The 25,186-nt window shown below is 49.5% G+C and overlaps 1 protein-coding gene across 2 annotated transcripts in view; it reads left to right on the forward strand.

Annotated features, from left to right (window-relative positions):
- Positions 1-19: 19 nt before the first annotated feature.
- Positions 20-25,186, forward strand: part of SPN (sialophorin) — a 29,519-nt gene continuing 4,352 nt past the window's right edge. The window contains exon 1 of one of the 2 annotated variants that reach the window (XM_004057438.5): positions 20-24,927. In XM_004057438.5, the coding sequence (XP_004057486.2) occupies positions 24,470-24,927 (458 nt within the window). In that variant the 5' untranslated portion in view covers positions 20-24,469. The remainder of the gene's footprint in view (positions 24,928-25,186) is intronic. The other variant, XM_055365753.2, reaches the window with a different exon arrangement.

Here is a 25,186-nt window from a genome sequence, read left to right on the forward strand (position 1 = left end):
AGGCCAGGCGCAGTGGCTCACGCCTGTAATCCCAGCACTTTGGGAGGCCAAGGCGGGCAGATCACGAGGTCAGGAGATCGAGACCATCCTGGCTAACACGGTGAAACCCCGTCTCTACTAAAAAATACAAAAAATTAGCCAGGCATGGTGGTGGGCACCTGTAATCCCAGCTACTCGGGAGGCTGAGGCAGGAGAATGCCTTGAACCCGAGAGGCAGAGCTTGCAGTGAGCCGAGATCATACCACCGCACTCCAGACTGGGCGACAGAGCAAGACTCCGTCTTGAGAGAAAAAAAGAAAGAGGCCAGGCGCGGTGGCTCACGCTTGTAATCCCAGAACTTTGGGAGGCTGAGGCGGGTGGATCACAAGGTCAGGACATCAAGACCAGCCTGGCCAACATGGTAAAACCCCATCTCTACTAAAAATACAAAAAATTAGCCAGATGTGGTGGCACGTGCCTGTAATCCTAGCTACTCAGGAGGCTGAGGCAGGAGAATTGCTTGAACCTAGGAGGTGGAGGTTGCAGTGAGCCAAGATTGCATCACTACTCTCCAGCCTGGGCAACAGAGTGAGACCCCGTCTCAAAAATAAATAAATAAGGCCGGGCACAGTGGCTCACACCTGTAATCCCAGCACTTTGGGAGGCCGAGGTGGGCGGATCACCTGAGGTCAGGAGTTCGAGATCAGCCTGGCCAACATGATGAAACCCTCTACTAAAAATAAAAAATTAGCTGGGTGTGGTGGCATGCACTTGTAGTCCCAGCTACTTGGGAGGCTGAGGCAGGAGAATTGCTTGAACATAGGAAGCGAAGCTTGCACTGAGCCAAGATCGTGCCACTGCACTCCACCCTGGGCAACAGAGTGAGACTGTCTCAAAAAATAATAATAATAAATAATAAATAAATAAAATAAAATAAAGTCTACTCTTACTCTTAAAAAAAAAAAAGAAAGAAAAAAGGCCAGGCATGGTGGCTCACGCCTGTAATCCCAGCACTTTGGGAGGCCAGGGCGGGCATATCACGAGGTCAGGAGATCGAGACCATCCTGGCCAACATGGTGAAACCCTGTCTCACCGGGTGCGGTGGCTCACGCCTGTAATCCCAGCACTTTGGGAGGCCGAGGCGGGTGGATCATGAGGTCAGGAGTTCGAGATCAGCCTGGCCAAGATGGTGAAACCCCGTCTCTACTAAAAATACAAAAATTAGCCGGGCGTGGTGGCACACACCTGTAGTCCCAGCTACTTGGGAGGCTGAGGCAGGAGAATCGCTTGAACCTGGGAGGCAGAGGTTGCGGTGAGCCGAGATTGTGCCATTGCACCCCAGCCTGGGTGACAAGAGTGAAACTCCGTCTGAGAAAAAAAAGAAAGAAACCCTGTCTCTACTAAAAATACAAAAATTAGCTGGGCATGGTGGCATGTGCCTGTAATCCCAGCTACTCAGGAGGCTGAGGCAGGAGAATCGCTTGAACCAGGGGAGTTGGAGGCTGCGGTGCGCCGAGATCGCGCCACTGCACTCCAGCCTGGCGAAAGAGCGAGACTCCATCTCAAAAAAAAAAAAAAAAAAAAGAGGCCAAGCGCAGTGGCTCAGGCCTGTAATCCCAGCACTTTGGGAGGCCAAGGCGGGCAGATCACGAGGTCAGGAGATTGAGACCATCCTGGCCAACATGGTGAAACCCCGTCTCTACTAAAAATGCCAAAATTAGCTGGGCATGGTGGTACGTGCCTGTAATCCCAGCTACTCAGGAGGCTGAGGCAGGAAAATCGCTTGAACCAGGGAGTCAGGTTGCAGTGGGCCAAGATTGCTTCATTGCACTCCATCCTGGCAACAGAGCGAGACTCTGTCTCAAAAAAAAAGGAAATCTTCCTGCCTCAGCTCCTGAGTAGCTGGGATTACAGATGTAAGCTACCACATCTGGCTCCAATTTAAGTATCCACATGTGGCTAGTGGTTATCTATTGGAACACGCAGTTCTGGAGGCTTTAATATAGGGACTCCTTATGGAGAAATGGGTATGGTTAAAGGAGGCTACAAGGAATGCTGAAGCCCTAAGAGCCTAGCAACTATTGGAGCCTGTTACTGCTTCTAGGACTGATGGGGTAACAGGCAGAAACTGTTACAGAAACTCATTAAAACCTGGGGATGTAGAAGAAGGGGCCACCTGACAGGTGCTGCAGATGTGGGTGGGGAGATGAAGCCACTGCCAGAGATGTGAGGCACAGCAGGAAGGGAGCAGAATAGAAATGTCCTCACTGTCCTCCCCCTTGGAGCTCCAGCCAGTCCTCCCTTTAGCTAAACTCAAGTGAAATCCAGGCCGGGTGCGGTGGCTCACCCCTATAATCCCAGCACTTTGGGAGGCCCAGGCGGGAGTTCGAGACCAGCCTGGCCAACATGGCAAAACCCTGTCTCTATTTAAAAATACAAAAAAATTAGTTGGGCGTGGTGGAGGGCACCTGTAATCCCAGCTATTTGAGAGGCTGAGACAGAAGAATTGCTTGAACCGGGGAGGCAGAGGTTGCAGTGAGCCAAGATCCTGCCACTGCACTCCAGCCTGGGCAACAGAGCGTGACTCCATCTCAAAACAAAACAAAAAACAGAGGGTGGGGGAGCCTCCAGGGCAGAGGGTAGGGCTGAGAATAAGTCTGGGAGTGAGGGTAGATGATGACCAGCCCAGAGCCACAAACCCCAAAACATCACCTCTGAACCCCAGGGCTCTGAGGAACCCTGTCTGAAACCACTTCCTAGGTGGGACACATCCAACTGAACGGAAACAGAACTGAACAGATACGAGGGTGGGGGGACCCCTGGAGGTCCCTTCTGAGGGATCTTTGCTTAGTTCTGCTCTGTTTCTTTTTTCTTTTCTTCTTTCCTTTTCCTTTCCTTTTCTTTCTTTCTCTTTCTCTCTCTCTTCCTTTCCTCTTTCTTTCCTTTTTTTTTTTTTTTTTTAACCGAGTCTCGCTCTGTCACCCAGGCTGGAGTGTACAGTGGCATGATCTCGGCTCGCTGCAACCTCCGCCTACCGGGTTCAAATGATTCTCCTGCCTCAGCCTCCCGAGTAGCTGGGATTACAGATGCCTGCCACCAAGTCCAGCTAATTTTTGTATTTTTAGTAGAGACAGGATTTTGCCAAGTTGGCAAGGCTGGTCTCGAACTCCTGACCTCAGGTGATCCGCCCACCTTGGCCTCCCAAAGTGCTGGGATTATAGGCGTGAGCCACCGCGCCTGGCCTTTGCTGAGTTCTTAAAGGCTGAGACGGGAAAAGAAAAACAGTAAACTCTGTGCCAAGCTTTGTCGTGAGCTGGGTAATTTCACTATTTTCTTGTTTTAACTTTATGACTGTCCTGGAGAGGGCAGCATCATTACCTTTAATTTAGAGCTGGGACAGGGACAGTCTGTGACACTTATCTTGATATTGAGGAATGGAGTCAGTCCTCCAATGGAGGGAGGCCGATTGAGGTGTGATACTGAGTGCCCCATCAGTTGTTCAAGGGCTGGGGCAGATCTAATATTGTGTCTGTACTGGCTGATACTTAGGTGGCCAGGGCCCCAGCTTTGGAAACCTGTGATGGCTGCTACCACCTCTGGCTTTGCTAGGCGCACACATCTGCCCAGACTCAATGTATTGCAAACCCATGCAACCTCCAGGCCCACACTGAGAATCAAGAATTGTGGACTCTTGATTCTCCAAATCTTCTCAAAAGCCCAGCTGCTGGCTGGGTACAGTGGCTCACATCTGTAATCCCAGCACTTTGGGAGGACGAGGCGGGCGGATCACTTGAGGTTAGGAGTTCAAGACCAGCATGGCCAATGTGGTGAAACCCCATGTCTACTAAAAATACAAAAATTACCTGGGCATGGTGGCAGGCACCTGTAGTTCCAGCTACTTGGGAGGCTGAGGCAGGAGAATCGCTTGAACCCAGGAGACGGAGGTTGCAGTGAGCCGAGATCGTACCACTGCACTCCAGCCTTGGTGACAGGGCAAGATTCTCTCTCAAGGCTTGAGGGCTGAGTGAACACTCCTTAACTATTTCCAGTTATAGCCACGGGTCGACTTAGATCAACAGAAGTCTATATGGATTACTCTAATAGAGTGCAAAAAGATCTGAACTAGGACCTCATTGTGAATTCTGATCCTACCCCTTACCAGCTGTGTGACCCTGGGCAAGACACAGAATCTCTGAGCTGTCACTGCCCTCTCTGTAAGTGAAGTGGCACCCACTTCTTATGTCTGTGTTGGTCCTCTTCTCCTAATTGACACTCACTCGTTTTTCGTTGTTTTTTTTTGAGACGGAGTGTCGCTCTGTCGCCCAGACTGGAGTGCAGTGGCACGATCTTGGCTCACTGCAAGCTCCACCTCCCGGGTTCATGCAATTCTCCTGCCTCAGCCTCCTGAGTAGCTGGGACTACAGGCGCTCGCCACCACGCCTGGCTAATTTTTCGTATTTTTAGTAGAGACGGGGTTTCACCGTGTTAGCCAGGATGGTCTTGATCTCCCGACCTCGTGATCTGCCTGCCTCAGCCTCCCAAAGTGCTAGGATTACAGGCGTGAGCCATGGCGCCTGGCCACTCTTTTTTTGTTTTTGTTTTTGTTTTTTTTTTTAATTTTGAGATAGAATCTTGTTCTGTCACCCAGGTTGAAGTGCAGTGGCATAATCCTATCTCACTCCAAACTCAAACTCCTGGGTTACAGCAATCCTCCCACTTCAGCCTCCCAAGTAGCTGGGACCACAGGCACGTGCCCCCCTGCCTGGCTAATTTTTAAAATTTTAAGTAGAGATAGGGTCTCACCGTGTTGCCTAGGCTGATCTCAAACTCCTGGGCTCAAGTGATCCTCCCACCTTGGCCTCCAAAAGTGTTAGGGTTACAGGCATGAGCCATGGTGCCTGGTGACACTCACTCTTGAGTTGAGCTCACACAGACCCCTGGCTTTAAATATCATCCAAATGTTGATGTCCCCCAAGTTTTCATCTTCACTGCAGACCTCTTCTGTGAGCTTCAGAACTGCTCACTTGAAACTTCCCCTTGGGTGTCTGACAGGCAACACAAACTTAACATGTCCCAACATGAACTTTTTTTTTTTGAGACAGAATCTTGCTCTGTTGCCCAGGCTGGAGTGCAGTGGCCTGATCTTGGCTCACTGCAAACTCCGCCTCCCAGGTGCAAGTGATTCTCCTGCCTCAGCCTCCCGAGTAGCTGAGATTACAGGCACGTGCCACCACACCCGGCAAATTTTTTGTATTTTTAGTACAGACAGGGTTTCACCATGTTGGCCAGGCTGGTTTCAAACTCCTGAGCTCAAGCAATCTGCCCGCCTCTGCCTCCCAAAGTGGTGGGATTACAAGTGTGAGCCACCGCGCCCGGGCCCAAAATGAACTCTTTATCTTCTCCCCCATACCTGCTCCTCCTGCAGCCTTCCCATATCAGAATACAACAATTCTATTCTTACAGTTGGTGTGGCCGAAAACCTTGGTGTTGTCCTCAATCCTCTCTCACACATCCCCAAATCCAATCTGTCAAGAAACCCTGGTGATCACTTGAGCCCAGGAGTTTGAGACCAACCTGGGCAGCATAGCAAGACCCTGTCTCTACAAAAAATACAAAAATCAGCGGCAGGGTGCAGTGGCTTACGCCTGTAATCCCAGCACTTTGGGAGGCTAAGGCAGGCAGATCACAAGGTCAAGAGATGAAGACAATCCTGGCCAACATGGTGAAACCCCGTCTCTACTAAAAATACAAAAATTAGCTGGGCATGGTGGCACGTGCCTGTAGTCTCAGCTACTTGGGAGGCTGAGGCAGGAGAATTGCTTGAACCAGGGAGGCAGAGGTTGCAGTGAGCCGAGATCGTGCCACTACCCCCCAGCCTGGTGACAGAGCAAGACTCTGTATCAAAAAAAAAAAAAAAAAAAAAAAAGCTGGGCATGATGGCACACACCTGTGGTCCCAGCCACTCAGGAGGCTAAGGTGGGAGGGTCGCTTGAGCCCAGAAGTTGGAGGCCGCAGTGAGCCATAATTGCACCAGTGTACTCCAGTCTGGGCCACAGAGTAAAACTCTGTCTCTAGAAAACAGAACAAAACAAAGTTGAAGCTCTCTAAACTCTCCACACTGACTCAGAGTGAAAGTGCTAATAACGACCTAAAGCCATGCCCTATGGCCCCCTTTCCTCTTGACTTCGCTTTTCATGCACTCTGCTCCAGCCATACTGGCCTCCTTGGGCTTCCCAGAACACGCGAAGCAGGACCCAGTTTAGGGCCTTTGAACTGGCTTTGTTTGTCCGTGGGATTCCCCATGAACATCTCACGGCTGCTCCCTCTCTTCCCTCAAGTGTCCCCTCAGATGTCCCCTTCTCAGAGACATCAGCCTGTAGAAAGGAGCACTTCCTTCCCCCACTTTCCTGCGTGATGTTTCTCCATGATGCCTGCTTTCTACATATGTAGAGTCTGTCTCACTCCGGAGAAGGCTACCTCCAAAAGGACAGGTGACTGGCCCTTGATTTCATTAATTGTCACAATCCTATGCCGGACACATGGTTGGTGTTCAACAAATATTTGCGGAATTGAAGAACAAATTAATAATGCTGTGAGATAAATACTCTATGCCCATTTTTCTTTACTTTTTAATATATTTTTTAAATCTAGAGAGACAGGGTCTCCCTATGGTCCCCAGGATGGCCTCAAAACTCCTCCTGCCTCGGCCTCCTTGGCTATTAAGCTGGGATTACTGGACTACTACTGTGCCACCATGCCTGGCTCTTCTTTTCCTTTTACTATGCCCATTTTAAAGGTGAGGAAAACTGAGACTCAGAAACGTTCCCAAGGGCACACAGTGAGTGGTGGCTGCCTTCAGGTTGGTCTGACTCCAGTGCCCAAGCCTTTCTCAGGAGTGGTGTGTTGCCCATCAGCCATTATATCCATGACATCAACTGGCATAAGATATATTCTTATATGAAAATTAATTTTAGAAGTGAGTGTCACGAAATATTGACCTTCTCTGAGGAACTAGTTCTTATAGTCAAAAAGGAGGAACTTACGTAAATTTTCCCTTTCAGGGCCAGCCCCAGGAAGTTCAGAGCCTAATGTGGTGTTCATTCTATTAATTTTTTCTTACCCTGGGATTTTTTTCTTTCTTTCATTTATGTTAACCTAATCACCAGCTGCTTCCTGTTCCTTAGGAAATAGCTAAGTCGTACATGACACTTTTGGGGTTCCAGTGTGCCCAGCATGGGTTTTCTTTCATTGGGCAGGCACTAGGTGGGCTTTTCAGCCTGAAGACGCATGTTTCTCATCAGAGTGAGAATGATCTCTGATCATTCTCCTTCTTCCATTTCTTGGGTTCTCTCTTCCTGGCACTCCTATTGGTTAGCTTTTGGGCCTCTTGGATTGCCTGGCTGTGTCTCTGTGGCAAAGACTACTCATTATCCAAAATCCAATGAGCCCTTCTTCCCCAAGAACATGGTGGAACTGCATGTCCCAGCCTCCCTTGCAGTAGGCATGGTCATGTGACTAAGTTTCCACCAATAGAATGTGAGGAGGTGATGTATGTGACTTCTGGTCTTTGGCCTTAGGAAGTAGGCCAGCTTCATACTCTCCATTCCTGCTGGCTGGAGATCCCCACAACAGATTCAAACGTGCAGGTGACAAGCGGTGCCCTACCGATGGCAGAAAAGTGATGAGGAAGGGCCCTTGGTCCCTGAACAATGAGAGAAGCAGAGCTGCCTCCCTAACTACCACCATTTCACTTGAACATGTCTCTTCTTTTGTTTATTTATTTGTTTGTTTTTTGCAGACACGTCTCTTCTTTTTTTTTTTTTTTTTTGAGATAGAGTCTCACTCTGTCCCAGGCTGGAGTGCTGTGGCGCAATCTCGGCTCACTGCAACCTCTGCCTTCTGGGTTCAAGTGATTCTCCTGCTTCAGCCTCCCAAGTAGCTGTGATTACAGGCATGCGCCACCATGCCTGGCTAATTTTTGTATTTTTAGTAGAGACGGGGTTGGCCAGGATGGTCTCGCACTACTGACCTCATGATCCACCCACCTTGGCCTCCCAAAGTGCTGGGATTACAGGTGTGAGCAACTGCGCCCGGCCGACACGTCTCTTCTTTAAGCCGCCACTTATTGGATCTCTATGTTAGAGCGGCAGTCTCATATATTTTCTCTCATATTTTCTTCTCCACCCCTACACTTTCTGGGAGTTCTATTTTCTGGGATAATTAATTAATCAATTTTTGAGACGGAGTCTCACTCTGTCCCAGGCTGGAGTGCAGTGGAGCGATCTTGGCTCACTGCAACCTCTGCCTCCTGGGTTCAAGCTATTCTCCTGCCTCAGCTTCCTGTCTCGAACTCCTGACCTCGTGATCCACCTGCCTTGGCCTCCCAAAGTGCTGGGATTACAGGCGTGAGCCACCGCGCCCAGCTTTATTTATTTTTTAAATTTTTTATTCTTGAGACAGAGTCTCACTCTGTCACCCAGGGTGGAATGCAGTGGCACAATCTTGGCTCATGGCAACCTCCGCCTCCCAGGTTCAAGCGATTTTCCTGCCTCAGCCTCCCAAGTAGCTAGGATTACAGACGCCTGCCACCACATCTGGCTAATTTTTGTATTTTTAGTAGATGGGGTTTTGCTATGTTGGCCAGGCTGATCTCGAACTCCTGACCTCAGGTGATCCACCTGCGTAGGTCTCCCAAAGTGCTGGGATTACAGGCATGATCCACCACACCTGGCAGTTTTCTGGGATAATTTATTAACTTTTTGTTACAACACTTCCTGTTTGTGTTTGTACAGATGAGGCCTTGCTATATTACCCAGGCTGGTCTTGAACTTCTGGCCTCAAGCCATTCTCCTTGGCCTCCCAAACTGCAGGAATTACAGGAGTGAGCTACTGTGCCCAGCTTCTTTATTCTAATGCTTTTAGTAATTCAGTATCATAGCTTTAATTTCTAAGAATTCAGTCTTTGCTCTATTTATTTATTTATTTGAGATGGAGTCTCATTCTGTCGCCCAGGCTGGAGTGCAGTGGTGTGATCTTGGCTCACTGCAACCTCCTCCTCCTGGGTTCAAGCGATCCTCCTGCCTCAGCTCCCAGAATAGCTGGGACTACAGGTGCCTGCCACTACACCCGGCTAAATTTTTTTTTGTATTTTTAGTAGAGACAGGGCTTCACCTTGTTGGTCAGACTGGTCTTGAACTCCTGTCCTTAGGTGATCCACCTGCCTCAGCCTCCCAAAGTGCTGGGATTACAGGCGTGAGCCACTGTGCCTGGCCTCTATTTCTTTTTTATAACACCCTGTTTTTATTGTAACATAGTGTAGCAATTTTTTTTTCTTTGAGATGGAGCCTTGCTCTGTCGCCCAGCTGGAGTGCAGTAGTGGATCTTGGTTTAACTGCAACATCCGCCTCCCGGGCTCAAATGATTCTCCTGCCTCAGCCTCCCGAGTAGCTGGGATTATAGGCACCTGCCACTGTGCCCAGCTAATTTTTGTATTTTTAGTAGAGACGGGGATTCACCATGTTGGCCAGGCTGGTTCGAACCCCTGACCCCAGGTGATCAGCCCACCTCGGCCTCCAAAATGCTGGGATTACAGGTGTGAGCCACTGCACCTGGCCAGCAATATCTTTTTTTTTTTTTTTTTTTTTTGGGAAAGAGTCTTGCTCTGTCGCCCAGGCTGGAGTGCAGTGGCGCGATCTCGGCTCACTGCAAGCTCCGCCTCCTGGGTTCATGCCATTCTCCTGCCTCAACCTCCCGAGTAGCTGGGACTACAGGCGCCCGCCATCACGCCTGGCTAATTTTTTTGTATTTTTAGTAGAGACGGGGTTTCACCATGTTAGCCAGAATGGACTCGATCTCCTGACCTCATGATCCACCTGCCTCTGCCTCCCAAAATGCTGGGATTACAGGCGTGAGCCACCGTGCCTGGCCCATCTTTGTTTTTTTTTTTTTAATATGGGGTCTTGCTCTGTCACCCAGGCCAGAGTGCAGTGGCATGAGCACAGCTCACTGCAGCCTCAAATACCCAGGCTCAAGTGATCCTCCCACCTCAGCCTCCAGAGCAGCTGAAATTACAGGCACGTGCTACCACGCCCTGCCCAGCTAATTTTTTTTTTTTTTTGGAAGCAGCACCTTCATTTATTAGGGACTTCGGTGGGGGTGGGGAAAGGCGGCCCCCGGGTCAGAGGCGCCGGAAGTAGAGCTTGGAGCCATGGTCTAACGTGCACTCGCTGGGGCCCAGCTGGCTCCCGCCCAGCCCCCCCCTTTTTTTTTTTTTTTTTTTTTGAGATGGAGTCTCACTCTGTCGCCCAGACTGGAGTGCAGTGGCGCAATCTTGGCTCACTGCAACCTCTGCCTCCCGGGTTTAAGCGATTCTCCTGCCTCAGCCTCGAGTAGCTGGGATTACAGGCACCTGCCACCACACCTGGATAATTTTTGTGTTTTTAGTAGAGATGAGGTTTCACCATGTTGGCCAGGCTGGTCTCGAACTCCTGACCTCGGGTGATCCACCTGCCTCGGCCTCCCAAAGTGCTGGGATTACAGGCATGAGCTACTGCGCCCAGCCCCGCCCAGCTAATTTTTTAATTTTTTGTAGAGACAGGATCTCACTATGTTGCCAGGGCTGGTTTCAAACTCCTGGTCTCAAGCGATCCTCCCGCTTTGGCCTCCCAAAGTGCTGGGATTACAAGGGTGAGCCTCGTGCCTGGCCTGAAGCAGCATTTTCTCAAATGTCTTTAAGAATACCAGATTTTTTTTTCTTTTTCTTTTCTTTTCTTTTTTTTTTTTTTAAGACGGAGTCTCGCTCTGTCGCCCAGGCGGGAGTGCAATGGCGCGATCTCGGCTCACTGCAAGCTCCGCCTCTCGGGTTCATGCCATTCTCCTGCCTCAGCCTCCTGGTAGCTGGGACTACAGGCGCCCGCCACCACGCCCGGCTAATTTTTTTTGTATTTTTAGTAGAGATGGGGTTTCACCGTGTTAGCCAGAATGGACTCCATCTCCTAACCTCATGATCCACCTGCCTCTGCCTCCCAAAGTGCTGGGATTACAGGCGTGAGCGATCGCACCCAGCCTCTTTTTCTTTACGTAAATTCTGTTTCCTCCAGGATTACTTTTCTTTTCTTTTTCTTTTTTTTTTCTTTTTTTTTTAAATTTTTTTGAATGTACTTAGGATGCATTTGGCTACAAATAACTAAACATCCGACTTACAGGAAGCTCACAGAAGGGGGTGGCTGGGATTCAGGGCCCCTTGATCAGGCATTTGCGATGCCTTGGGATCCCATGCTCTTTCTCCCACTCCTCTGCGATCCTACAATGTTTCCATCCTGGGGCCAGTTCCTCTCAGAGTTATAGGATGTATCCTTAATCATGGCTCGTGGGAGGCAGAAGTCACTGCCCCCGGGTTCTCTTTTAATTAAAAGGAAGAAGCCTTTCTTAGAAGCCTCCCTTCCTTTTATCTTAGTGGCTAGAACTGGGGCATGTACCCTTTCCTAATGCAATCGTGGGCAGAAGGGGAGTGGTTACTTTAGATTGGTCAGACTTTGCTGGAGCTGAAGAAGGAAGGGGTCAGTGCCCAGGATGTGTATGCGGGTGGGCACCTGAACAAATTGGGGTAGTTTTAGGAAAGAAGGAGGCAGAATGGATGATGGGGTTGGTTTATCTTGGTGCTTTCCTTTCATGTTGCAGGGTTTCTTTGAATGTTGTTGATATTTCTTCCAGGCGTGACGGCTCATGCCTGTAATCCCAGCAGTTTGGGAGGCCGAGGTGGGTGGAATCTCTTGCGCTCAGGAGTTCCAGACCAGCCTGGGCAATATAGGGAGACCTACGTCTCTACAAAAATTAGCCAGGTGTAGCGGTGTGCACCTCCCAGTTTTGCTGGGAGGATTACTTGAGCCCAGGAAGTTGAGTTGAGGCTGTAGTCGGCTGTGGTCTCATCACTGTATTCCAGCCTGGGTGACAGAGTAAAAAACCCTGTCTCAAAAAAAAAAAAAAAAAGTTGATATTTCTTCCAAGTCCCGTCATACTTCAGAGTGAGCCAATAAGAGGCTGACTGGGGCTTTTGGTACCAGAGTAGAGCTTTCCAACTTGAGGGTTGGACTTTCATATCAAGTGTGAGAATAAACTAAAGACCTATTTAGGTGCAAGATTACTTTGGGCACGGTGGCTCACGCCTGTAATCCCAGCACTTTGGGAGGCTGAGGGGCGACGATCACCTGAGGTCAGTAGTTCGAGACCAGCCTGGCCAACATGGCGAAACCCTGTCTCTACTAAAAATACAAAAATTAGCCAGGCATGGTGGCGCCTGCCTGTAATCCCACCTACTAGGGAGGCTGAGGCAGGAGGATTGCTTGAACCTGGGAGGCAGAGTTTGCAGTGAGCCGATATTGCCCCACTGCACCCCAGCCTAGGTGACAGAGTGAGACAAAAAAAAAAAAAAGCAAAGTTCACCTTTTTATTAGGGAGCTTTCTTTGGATGTGACTTGAAAATGTGCTCCTGCAAAATTAAGGGGGTAAATCACAAAAGAGAAGGGTGCAGACTACAGGAAATAGGAGATCCCACCCAAGAGAGAAATAACCACTGGTCCCAAGATGTAGCAGTGTAGCAACAGGGAGTGGGAGGGGAGAAGGAAGGTCACACTGGAGCAAGGAATTAGTGAAGCAATTAGAAACTCTAGGCAAAATTAAAAGAGATGTAGTAAATTTACTGTGATACATTATCGTAGTAAATATCGCCAAAATTTTATATATATATAAATATATATTTTATATAATATAACTGAACAATAGTTATATAATGCTTTTTTTTTTTTTTCTGAGGTGGCATCTTGCTCTGTTGCCCAGGCTGGAGTACAATGGCACGATCTCAGCTCACTGCAACCTCCGCCTCCTGGGTTCAAGCGATCCTCCTGCCTCAGCCCCCCTAGTAGCTGGGATTACAGGCACGCGCCACCATGCCCAGCTAATTTTTGTATTTTTAGTAGAGATGGGGTTTCACCATGTTGGCCAGGCTGGTCTCGAACTCCTGACCTCAGGTGATCCACCCGCCTTGGCATCCCAAAGTGCTGTTATTACAGACGTGAGCCACCGTGCCAGGCATTTTTTTTTTTTTTTTTTTTTTTAGAGACATGGTCTCCCTTTGTCACCCAGGCTGCAGTGCAGTGGTATCATCATAGCTCACTGCAGTCTTGAACTTCTGGGCTCAAGTGATTGTCCCGTCTCAGCCTCCTGAGTAGCTGTAAGTACAGGCATGTGCCACCATGCCTGGCTACTTTTTTTCTTTTTTTCTGTACAGATGGCACCTTGCTATGTTGCCCCGGCTGGTCTTGAACTCCTGACCTCAAGTGATCCTCCTGCCTTGGCCTCTCAAAGTGCTGGGATTACAGACATGAGGCACCACATCCAGCCCCATAATCTTAAAAACAAAGAAAATTAATAGTTTTCCATTTTAGACTCAAACTCTGGACCAGACAGCACTGATCTTGACTATCTGAGGTGATAGAAATAGCCTTTATCTGTGTTATTCGATTTGATAGCTACTAGCCACATGTGGTTTCTGAACACACTTGAAATGTAACAAGCTAGTTGCAACTGAGGGAACTAGGTTTTAAATCTCATTAAATTTTAATTAAGTTAAAGTAGTCTCCTGTGGCCAGTGGCTTCTACATTAGGCAATGCAGCTCTAAGCAAGGTGAAAGAGAGAATGCCAATATTATCTACATTTAACAACATAAAAGTAAATGTACAGGTAACAGAAATGAGCAGAAGAGAGATAAAGGAAAGCCACTATCTTCATGTCACAAAGTGATAAGAATTTAGGCCAGAAGCTGTGGCTCATGCCTGTAATCTCAGTACTTTTGGAGGCCGAGGCAAGGAGGATCGCTTGAGCCCAGGAATTCAAGACCAGCCTGGGCAACATAATGAGATCCCTGTCTCTACAAAAAAATTTAAAAATTAGCTGGGCATGATGGTGCACACCTGTAGTCCCAGCTACTCAGGAGGCTGAGGTAGGATTGCTTGGGCCCAGGAGTTCGAGGGTGCTCATCTCTTTAAAAATAAATAAATAGGTCAGCTGAGGTGGCTCATGCCTATAATCCCAGCACTTTGAGAGGCCAAGGTGGGCGGATTGCTTGAGCCCAGGAAATTGATCCCAGCCTGGGCAACAGCGAAACAATGTCTCTACAATAAATATAAAAAGTAACCAGGTGCATGCCGGGCACGGTGGCTCACGCCTGTAATCCCAGCACTTTGGGAGGCCGAGGCAGGGTGGATCACAAGGTCAGGAGATCGAGACCATCCTGGCGAACACGGTGAAACCCTGTCTCTACTAAAAATACAAAAAATTAGCCGGGCATGGTGGCGGGTGCTTGTAGTCCCAGCTACTCGGGAGGCTGAGGCAGGAGAACGGCGTGAACCTGGGAGGCGGAGCTTGCAGTGAGCCGAGATCGCGCCACTGCACTCCAGCCTGGGTGACAGAGCGAGACTCCGTCTCAAAAAAAAAAAGTAACCAGGTGCGGTGGCACACACCTGTAGTTCCAGCTACTTGGAGGCCGAGGTGGGAGGATCACTGGAGCCCAAGGTTGCAGTAAGCTGAGATCAGGCCACTGCACTCTAGCCTGGGCGAAAGAGTGAGACCCTGTTTCAAAACAAAACAACAACAATAATAAAACTCATACATAACTACGTAAATAAAGTTACAAAAGCAACTTTAGTTCGTTACAAAGGACCTGAAGAGAGGGATTTAACTGACCTGCAAGGTGGAATGGGGCTGGAGCAGGGCCAGTGGGTCAGACACCTATGATTATGCCAGGCAAAATGGATACATGAAGAAATAAAGTTATAACATCTCCATGTAGTAATAGAAAAAAAAAAGGAATAACGAAATTAGCACACTTTTTGGGAATGTGGACCCACCAGTAGAATTGAGACTAGAAAAAGTTACAAGCATTAGAAGTGTTCTCTTTCTGAGACCATGACTTGTTGGGGGAAAGGGAAGACTTATTGTTCATGACAAACACTTCTGTGCTTATAACATGCATTAGCTTAGGAAACAGCACTTGTTTTTTTCTTTTCTTTTTTTTTTTTTTTTTTGAGACAAGGTCTTGCTCTGTCGCCCAGGCTGGAATGCATGTTGCGATCTCGGCTCACTGCAACCTCTGCCTCCTGGGCTCAAGCGATCCTTCCACCTTGGCCTCCCAAGGCGCTTGGCGCTGGGATTACAGGCATGGGCCACCGTGCCTGGCCTGGTGCTTTTCAGTGAATAAATAAGTATGTAAACTTCTCTTTTCTGACTAGACGGAAATTCCCCAGAGGACAAGGGTGGCGTGACTTGTCAGTCCTTTTCATTGACAGCGCTGTGGATGGGAAGAAAGGGCCCCTGGTCCCAAGCAAGCCCCAGTCCTGTGGCCCTGGAGGATCAGAAGGGTAATTAAGTGTCAAAGGAAAACATAGCCAGACATGAGTTACGGTGGTGAAAACAGATTTTATTCAGTAACTACTCGCGGTAGGAGAAAGAGCTGAGCTCCATTCTGATTTGTGCAGAGGTGATTTAGGCATTTAATTAGTTAATTAGTTTTTGTGGGACAGGGTCTCGATCTGTTGCCCAGGCTTGTGATTGTGCCTGTTGCTCAGATTGTGCAGTGGTACAATCATGGCTCACTGCAGCCTCGAACTCCCAGGCTCAAGTGATCCTCCTACCTCAGCCTCCTGAGTTAGCTGGGACCCACAGGCGTATGCCACTGCACCTGGCTTTTTTTTTTTTTTTTTTTTTTGAAACAGAGTCTCGCTCTGTTGCCCAGGCTGGAATGCAGTGGCGTGATCTTGGCTCACTGCAACCACCACCTCCTGGGTTCAAGCAATTCTCCTGCCTCGGTCTCCTAAGTAGCTGGGATTACAGGCGCGTGCCACAATACCCAGCTAGTTTTAGTTTGTTTTTTATTTATTTATTTTTTTTAGTAGAAACGACGTTTCACCATGTTGGCCAGGCTGGTCTCGAACTCCCGACCTCAGGTGATCCACTCACCTCGGCCTCCCAAAATGCTGGGATTACAGGCGTGAGCCACCGCACCAGTGTCTCTCTCTTGTAACACCAGCTAGTCCTTATCAGGCTTTGACTGTGGGCCCCTCACCTGTCTAACTTATCCTTCCCAGGAACTGTGAAGAATACTGTTATTCTTCCTATTTTGCAAATGAAGAAACTGAGGCAGATTAAATGCCTGACCCAAGGCCATCCAGACGGCAGGCGATGCAGGCAGGAGTCAAGCTCAGGTACCCCTCCCCTTCTGTGGCTTCCCTGCCTCCAGGCTTCTGCCAGCCCCTGTCTACCTTGGTGTAGGAGCGGCCCCTCAAAGACCTGCAGGGAGCCGGGCACGGTGGCGCACGCCTATAATCTCAGCACTTTGGGAGGCTGAGGTGGGCGTATCATGAAACCCTGTCTCTACTAAAAATACAAAAATTAGCCAGGTGTAGTGGTGGGCACCTATGATCCCAGCTACTCAGAAGGCTGAGGCAGGAGGAACGCTTGAGAACCCCAGAGGCGGAGGTTGCAGTGAGCCAAGATCGAGCCACTGCACTCCAGCCTGGACGACAGAGCGAGACTCCATCTCAAAAAAAAAAAAAAACCTGTAGGGGGAAGGAGGAAGCCTGGGGAGGGCAGAGCTATTATCTCAGGAGAAGCAGGCAAACCTCTGGTGACCTCTGATGACCTCAGGGCGGGATGGGCAGGCCTTCACAACAGCTCCAGGCACACCCAGCCTCCCGTCCCTGGCCTCATCACTCCCCTCTCTGCCCTCCACCCTTTGGCCTCCTTGCCTTTGTCCACAGTTCTGCAGCCTGATACCCTCTTCCTTGTCTCAACCAGAGAAGTCTTCAGTCAATAAACATCATCCAATGCCTACTGTGTACCAAGCACTTCCTGGGTGCTGGGGCACTGTGCAAGCACACACGCACAGCTGTTAGGCCATGGGGCTGGCATTCCAGTGTGGGGAGAGCGACAGAAGCAAAATAAGAAAGTCCATTACATGGCGCATTTGAAGGCGCGAAGTGCTATGGGGAGAAAGCAAGGAGGGGGGTTACAGTCCAGAGCGAGGGGGTGTGATTTTTTTTTTTTTTTTTCCAGACAGAGTCTTGCTCTGTCACCCAGGCTGGAGTGCAGTGGCGTGGTCTTGCAAACTCCGCCTCCTGGGTTCACGCCATTCTTCTGCCTCAGCCTCCTGAGTAGCTGGGACTGCAGGCACGCGCCACCATGTCCGGCTAATTTTTTGTATTTTTAGCATAGACAGGGTTTCACCGTGTTAGCCAGGATGGTCTTCATCTCCTGACCTTGTGATCCACCCGCCTCAGCCTCCCAAAGTGCTGGGATTACAGGCATGAGCCACCGCGCCCACCCGGGGGTGAGATTTTAAATACAATGGCCAGTTGGGCTCGGTGGCTCACACCTGTAATTCCAGCACTTTGGGAGACCGAGGTGGGAGGCTCACTTGAGTCTAGGAGTTTGAAACAAGCCTGGGCAACAAAGCAAGATCCCATCTGTATGAAAAATTTAAAAATTAGGCCGGGCATGGTGGCTCATACCTGTAATCCCAGCACTTTGGGAGGCCGAGGAGGGCAGATCACTTGAGCTCAGGAGTCCGAGACCAGCCTGGCCAACACGGTGAAACACTGTCTCTACTAAAAATACAAAAAAATTGCTGGGCGTGGTGGCTCACGCTTGTAATCCCAGCATTTTGGGAGGCCGAGGCAGGTGGATCACCTGAGGTCAGGAGTTCAAGACCAGTCTGGCCAACATGGTGAAACCCTGTCTCTACTAAAAATAGAAAATTAGATGGGCTTGGTGGTAGGCACCTGTATTCCCAGCTACTCAGGAGGCTGAGGCAGGAGAATAGCTTAAATCCAGGAGGCGGAGGTTGCCGTGAGCCGAGATCGCACCATTGCGCTCCAGCCTGGGCAACAAGAGTGTGAAACTCCATCTCAAAAATACAAATAAAAATAAAAATACAAAAAAATAGCCGGGCATGGTGGCGCGCACCTGTAATCCCAGCTACTCGGGAGACTGAGGCGGGAGAATTGCTAGAACTCGGGAGGCGGAGTTGCAGTGAACCAAGATTGTGCCACTGCACTCCAGCCTGGGAGACAGAGCGAGACTCCATCTCAAAAAATAAAAAATTAAAAGTTAGACTGGTGTGGTGGCATGTGCCTGTAGTCCCAGCTACTTGGGAGGCCAAGGCGGGAGGATCTCTTGAGCCCAGGAGGTCGAGGCTGCAGTGAGCCATGATTGTGCCAATGCACTCAAGCCTGGGTGACAGAGTGAGACCTTGTGTCTAAAACAAACAAATAAGTAAGTAAATAGGTTGGCCAGGCAAAGCCATCCTGAGAAGGTGACATTTGAGCAAAGACTGAGAAAGCAGCCAAGCAACATCTGGGTGGGGAGCCATGGGGCAGCCACCACAGATGGCACAAAGGCCCTGGGCTTGCTTTCTCCAGGGACACATCAGAGGTCCGGGTGGCAAGGGCGTGGATGGCAGGGCCATGGGTGGAGGGGCAGAAGCAACATGGGTAAGAGAGGTAGGCAGGGGTCAGATCGGATGTGGCCGACTTGGCTTCTACCCTGAGTGGGGTGGGAGTGGTCTCAGGGCTCCAAGCAGAGGAGGGGTGGGGTCAGATGTTTCATCTGGGTCCCTCTGGCTGCTGTGTGGAAAACAGCCCGGAGGAGGATGAGATCTCACACAGGGAGACCAGAGCTGAGATGACTGCACCAGTCCAGGCCAGAGAAGATAGAGGCTCAGGCCAGTGGGCAGCAGTGACGGGGCGAAGAGGGATCAGATTCTGGATCTTTCTCTCTCTCTCTCTCTTTTTTTTTTTTTTTTTTACAGACAAGGTATCACTGTGTTACCCAGGGTGGAGTACAGTGGCGAAATCATAGCTCACTGCAGCCTTGAACTCCTGAACTCAAGCGATCCCTTCTCCTGGGTCTCCCAAAGTCCTGGGATTACAGGAGTGAGCCACTGTGCCCAGGGCAGGTTATACATTTTTTTTTGGGAACACCACAGAAGAAGCCAAGCACAGTGGCTCATGCCTGTAATCCCAGGACTTCTGGAGGCCAAGATGAGAGGATTGCTTGAGCCCAGGAGTTCAAGACCAGTCTGGGCAACACAGCAAGAACCCATCTCTAAAAAAAAAGAAATACCGCTGGGCACGGTGGCTCATGCCTATAATTCCAGCACTTTGGGAGGCTGAGGTGGGTGGATCACTTGAGATTAGGAGTAGGAGACCAGCCTGGCTAACATGGCGAAACCCCATCCCTAATAAAAATACAAAAATTAGCTGGGCGTGGTGGCAGGGACCTGTAATCCCAGCTATTCAGGAGGCTGAGGCAGGAGAACTGCTTGAACCCAGGAGGCGGAGGTTGCAGTGAGCCGAGATCACGTCACTGCACTCCAGCCAGGGCGACCATGCCCGGCCAACTATGTAAATATCCTATACACACACACTCTTCTGATTTCACCAATGGTTTTAACACTCACTCTTACCTGAATCCATTATTATTATATTGGTTATGTTTATCATTTTTTAAATTCTACATTCCTTTTACACTTGTTAGCTTTCCTACAGTAAAATAACTTTCCAGTGGCCGCGCACAGTGGCTCATGCCTGTAATCCCAGCACTTTGGGAGGCCGAGGCAGGTGAATCACGAGGTCAGGAGTTCGAGATCAGCCTGGCCAACATGGTGTAACCACATCTCTACTAATAATGCAAAAATTAGCCAAACGTGGTGGTGCGCACCTGTAATCCTAGCTACTTGGGAGGCTGAGGCAGGAGAGTTGCTTGAAACTAAGAGGCAGAGGTTGCAGCGAGCCGAGATTGCATCACTGCACTCCAACCTGAGCGACAGAGCAAGACTACGTCTCAGAAAAAATAAAACAAAAACAAAAAAAACTTCCATACTGTCCTACCTCCCTTCCCTGCTCCCTCCCTCCTTCTCTTTGTCTCTCTTTAATATTTTCAGAATCAGTATGAACTCATTTTCTTTTCTTTTCTTTTCTTTTTTCCAAGACAAATTCTCACTCTTTTGCCGAGGCTGGAGTGCAGTGGCATGATCTCAGCTCATTGCAACCTCTGCCTCCCAGGTTCAAGCGATTCTCCTGCCTCAGCCTCCCGAGTAGCTGGGACTACCAGCGCCCATCACCACACCCGGCTAATTTTTTGGTAATTTTTAGTAGAAACGGAGTTTCACCATGTTGGTCAGGCTGGTCTCGAACTCCTGACCTCAGGTGATCCTCCCGTCCCGGCCTCCCAAGTGCTGGGATTACAGGCATGAGCCACTGCGCCCAGCCTCTTTTTTTCTTTTAATTAAAACAATTAAATAGAGATGGGGTTCTCTGTCTGTTGCCCAGGTTGGTCTTCAACTCCTGGGCTCAAGCAATCCTCCTGTCTCGGGCTCCCGAAGTGCTGGGATTATAGGAGTGAGCCACCACGCCCAGCCTAAGTATTGCTCTTCTGTGATGATTTGCAGGCAACAATCACCTCTTGTTCATATTTTCATTATCTTTCCCTCCACCCCGAGCCTATAGTCTGTCTTGGTCAGACCCCATTTCTTGAGTGCATCAGGCTGGAGTTTGGACCCATCCACATCCTCGCAGCTCTCCTGAGTTGGGGCCCAACATCTGGCTTGGGGAATAGACAGCTTTGCCGATAGCAGTAACAATTTGGTTGAAATGATAACTTTGTCAAAAATGAATTTTGCCTTAGTGTTTTTTTAAAGGTTGAGAATCTTGTACATTCTTACAACATTTCTATTTTCTACAATTAAAAAACTGTAGGCTGGGTGCAGTGACTCACTCCTGTAATCCCAGCACTTTGGGAGGCCAAGGTGGGTGGATTGCTTGAGTCCAAGGGTTCGAGACCAGCTAGGCAACATAGCAAAATATTAGCTAGGTGTGGTAGCTACTCGGGAGGTTGAGGCAGGAGAATTGCTTGAACCCAGGAGGCAGAGGTTGCAGTGAGCCAAGATCATGCCACTGCACTCCAGCCTGGGCAAGAGAGCTTGATTGTCTCAAAAAAAAAAAAAAAAAAGTAAGTTCCAATTACTTTGCAGCCAATTATTCTTGCTCTTCTATTTGCAATAGCAGAAGATTGAAATAGCCTCCTAGATGTCTGACAGTGGAATGGGTTCTTTTCTTTTTCTTTTTTGGTAGAGATGAGGATCTCACTATGTGGCCAGGCAAGCCTTGAACTCCTGGCCTCAAGTGATCCTCCCGCCTCTGGAGGCAGGAGGTAGGGTACAGTCCCAGACTCAAAGCACTGGGATTACAGGAGTGAACCACTGCGTGAGCCTGGTTTCTTTTCTTTCCCCTCCCTTCCTTCCTTCCTTCCTTCCTTCCATCCATCCATCCGTCCTTCCTTCCTTCCCTGCTTCTCTCCTCTTTCACTCTACCTCTTTCTTTTCTTCTTTTTTCTGGCTTGTTAAAACAGAAATACATAATAATTATAGTAAAATAAACTAGGGTATTTACTGCAGCAGTTAGTAATAATGAAATGTTGGAAAACAGTCTAATGTTCATCCGTAGGGAATATTTAAAATATAGTGTATTTCGGCCGGGCGCGGTGGCTCACGCCTGTAATCCCAGCACTTTGGGAGGCTGAGGCAGGTGGATCCTGAGGTCAGGAGATCGAGACCACGGTGAAACCCTGTCTCTACTAAAAATACAAAAAAGTTAGCCTGGCTTCGTGGTGGGCGCCTGTAGTCCCAGCTACTCGGGAGGCTGAGGCAGGAGAATGGCTTGAACCCGGGAGGCGGAGCTTGCAGTGAGCAGAAATCGCGCCACTGCACTCGAGCCTGGACGACACTGTGAGACTCCGTCTCAAAAAAATAAATTAATTAAAAATAAATAAATAAATAAAATATAGTGTATTTCTGGCCGGGCGCAGTGGCTCACGCATGTAATCCCAGCACTTTGGGATGCTGAGGCTGGCAGATCACAAGATCAGGAGATCAAGACCATCCTGGCTAACGCGGTGAAACCCTGTCTCTATTAAAAATACAGAAATTAGCTGGGCATAGTGGCATGTGCCTGTAGTCCCAGCTACTTGTGAGGCTGAGACAGGAAAATCACTTGAACCTGGGAGGTGGAGGTTGCAGTGAGCTGAGATCGAAACACTACGCTCCAGCCTGGGTGACAGAGCAAGACTCCGTCTCAAAAAAAAAAAAAAAATTATAGTGTATGCCATGGAATATTATGCAACTGTTATATATGTGTGTGTGTTCCCAAAGCATTGTTCAGTAACAAAGGAAAAGTGCAAAACACTAAAATGGATGAATACATGCTTGTGTAAACACAGACACTGTCAGGAATGTTTGTCTGGAGGTGATGGGTATGGAGCCTTTTTGTCTGATATATTGGGTGTATCAAGAATGCCAGGTCCTGAGCAGTTTTTTTTTTTTTTTTTTTTTTGAGTTGGAGTCTCACTCTGTTGCCCAGGCTGGAGTGCAGTGGCACAATCTCTGCTCACTGCAACCTCCACCTCCTGGGTTGAAGCGATTCTCGTGCCTCAGCCTCCCGAGTAACTGGGATTATAGGCGCCCGCCACCATGCCCAGCTAATTTTTTGTATTTTTAGTAGAGACGGGGTTTCACCATGTTGGCCAAGCTGGTCTCGAACTCCTGACCTCAGGTGATCTGCCTGCCTCGGCCTTCCAAAGTGCTGGGCTTACAGGCATGGGCCACCGTGCCCAGCTGTTTATATGTATTAACTCTTAATCATCAAAACAAACTATGTGGTATTACCATAATTATCGCCATTTTATACAAAGCAACAGAGGGATAAGGAGATTAAGGCGCTTGTCCAAGTGCAAGGGGTAGGACAGGAACCCAGAGTCCCGTGCTGGTAGCTGCTTTTCTGTGCACTTAACATTATCTCATTTAATTCTTGCAGTCACTTGATGAAGAAGGTGGCGGTCCTAGGGCATTGGAGAAGTTACGTGACTTGTTCAAGGTCATGCAGCTGGAAGATGGTGGTGGTAGGACAGGAAGTCTGTAGGGCCTGATTCTGCAGCCCTCTAGTCTATACTCCTTTGCTCCTGTGTCCCTCATCCCCCCTGCAGAATGGGCACCCCGTTACCTTTCTGAGCCACTGTGCGCAGAAAAGAGAGCATGTTGGCCAGGCTGGTCTCGAACTCCTGACCTCAAGTGATCAGCCTGCCTTAGCCTCCCAAAATCCTGGGATTACAGGCGTGAACCACCACACTCAGCCTCTGAATACTTTGTACTCAAGCCATTTTTCAGTGCTGTGTTTGCAGTGAGCACCCCCGAGGGATGAAGACACGTCTCCCTGTGGGAACCTGGGCTTACCAGGGCCCCTAGAGGAGGGGAATCTCTCAAGCTCAGAGCTCTATGGCTGCGATGCAGGCCCACTGTGTGCATGGTGTCAGTCTGGGCCCTTCCATGTTGCCCCCGTGGGACTTGGGGTAAGGGGAACTGATGCAAACATCACGCTGCTGTTGCTTGGTGTGAGCAATTAATTCCTGCGGCTCTCACCCAGGAGTCTCATGTCTTTGGGTCAGACAAACTCATCAGCTTGTAGAAACGGCACAGTCCCACGGGCCTGTTAGAATCTTCTATTGTGCACATGTTGCTCTTAAAATATACAAATCAGTTTTGATTTTTAAAAATTATTTATTTTTTTAGTGATAGGAGTTTTGCTACATTGCCCAGGCTGGTTTCAAACTCTTGGGCTCAGGAGGTCCTCCCACTTTGGCCTGGACTGCCAGCATAATGTATCACCACACCCGGGACTGATTTTCGTTTTTCAAGAACAAAAACCAAAAACATACACGAACCAAGAGTCAAAGCTTGCTAATTAGAGGAAAGTCAGGAAATGGGAACCATTCAAAGAAGAAAATACCCCCACCTCCTACTCTCACCTATCCAAAGACAATTAGGTGAATCCCTTAGTAGATATCTTTCCAGACGGTTTTCCATATAGATTCCCACATCTGGCCAGGCGTGGTGGCTCACACCTGTAATCCTAGCGCTTGGGGAGGCTGAGGCGGATGGACCACCTGAGGTCAGGAGTTCGAGACCAGCCTGACCAACATGGAGAAACCTCGTCTCTACTAAAAATACAAAATTAGCCGGGCACAGTGGTGCAAGCCTGTAATCCCAGCTACTCAGGAGGCCGAGGCAGGAGAATTGCTTGAACCTAGGAGGCAGACATTGTGCTGAGCCGAGCCAAGATCATGCCATTGCACTAAACTCCACCTTAAAAAAAAAAAAAAAAGATTCCCACATCTTTACTAGTTTGCAGAAATAAGATCCTAGCATATGCAGTGTGTAGGAACCACCTTGGTTGAGCCACGCCTCTGTGACTGGGGGCCACTGTGGTGACCCCCAGCTCCCCGGACAGAGTCAAGAGCTCACCAGCCTGCAAAGGTTTTCACGGCCCCCAGCCAGACTCAGGGGCTTCCTCTTGCCCTGCTACTTCCTGGGAGCTCTGAGGGCAGGAAATGGCGCCACTCAGCTCCTGGCCTAACAGCTTGGGGACCACAAATGCAAAGGAAACCACCCTCCCCTCCCACCTCCTCCTCTGCACCCTTGAGTTCTCAGGCTCACATTCCCACCACCCACCTCTGAGCCCAGCCCTCCCTAGCATCACCCCTTCCATCCCATTCCTCAGCCAAGAGCCAGGAATCCTGATTCCAGATCCCACGCTTCCCTGCCTCCCTCAGGTGAGCCCCAGACCCCCAGGCACCCCGCTGGCCCCTGAAGGAGCAGGTGATGGTGCTGTCTTTGCCCAGCAGCTGTGGGAGCAGGCGGGTGGGGCAGGATGGAGGGGTGGGTGGGGTGGGTGGAGCCAGGGCCCACTTCCTTTCCCCTTGGGGCCCTGTCCTTCCCAGTCTTGCCCCAGCCTCGGGAGGTGGTGGAGTGACCTGGCCCCAGTGCTGCGTCCTTATCAGCCGAGCCGGTAAGAGGGTGAGACTTGGTGGGGTAGGGGCCTCAGTGGGCCTGGGAATGTGGCTGTGGCTTGAAAAGACTCTGACAGGTTATGATGGGAAGAGATTGGGAGCCACTGGGCTGCACAGGGTCAGGGAAGGCCAGGAGGGGGTGGTCACTGCTGGAATCTAAGCTGCTGAGGCTGGAGGGAGCCTCGGGATGGGGCTGATGGGGGAGCTGCCAGCATCTGTTCCTCTGTCATTTCTGATAACAGTAAAAGCCAGCATGGA

Source organism: Gorilla gorilla, chromosome 18 (genome assembly GCF_029281585.2).
Source record: "Gorilla gorilla gorilla isolate KB3781 chromosome 18, NHGRI_mGorGor1-v2.1_pri, whole genome shotgun sequence".
In the NCBI taxonomy this organism is placed as follows: Eukaryota; Metazoa; Chordata; class Mammalia; order Primates; family Hominidae; genus Gorilla; species Gorilla gorilla.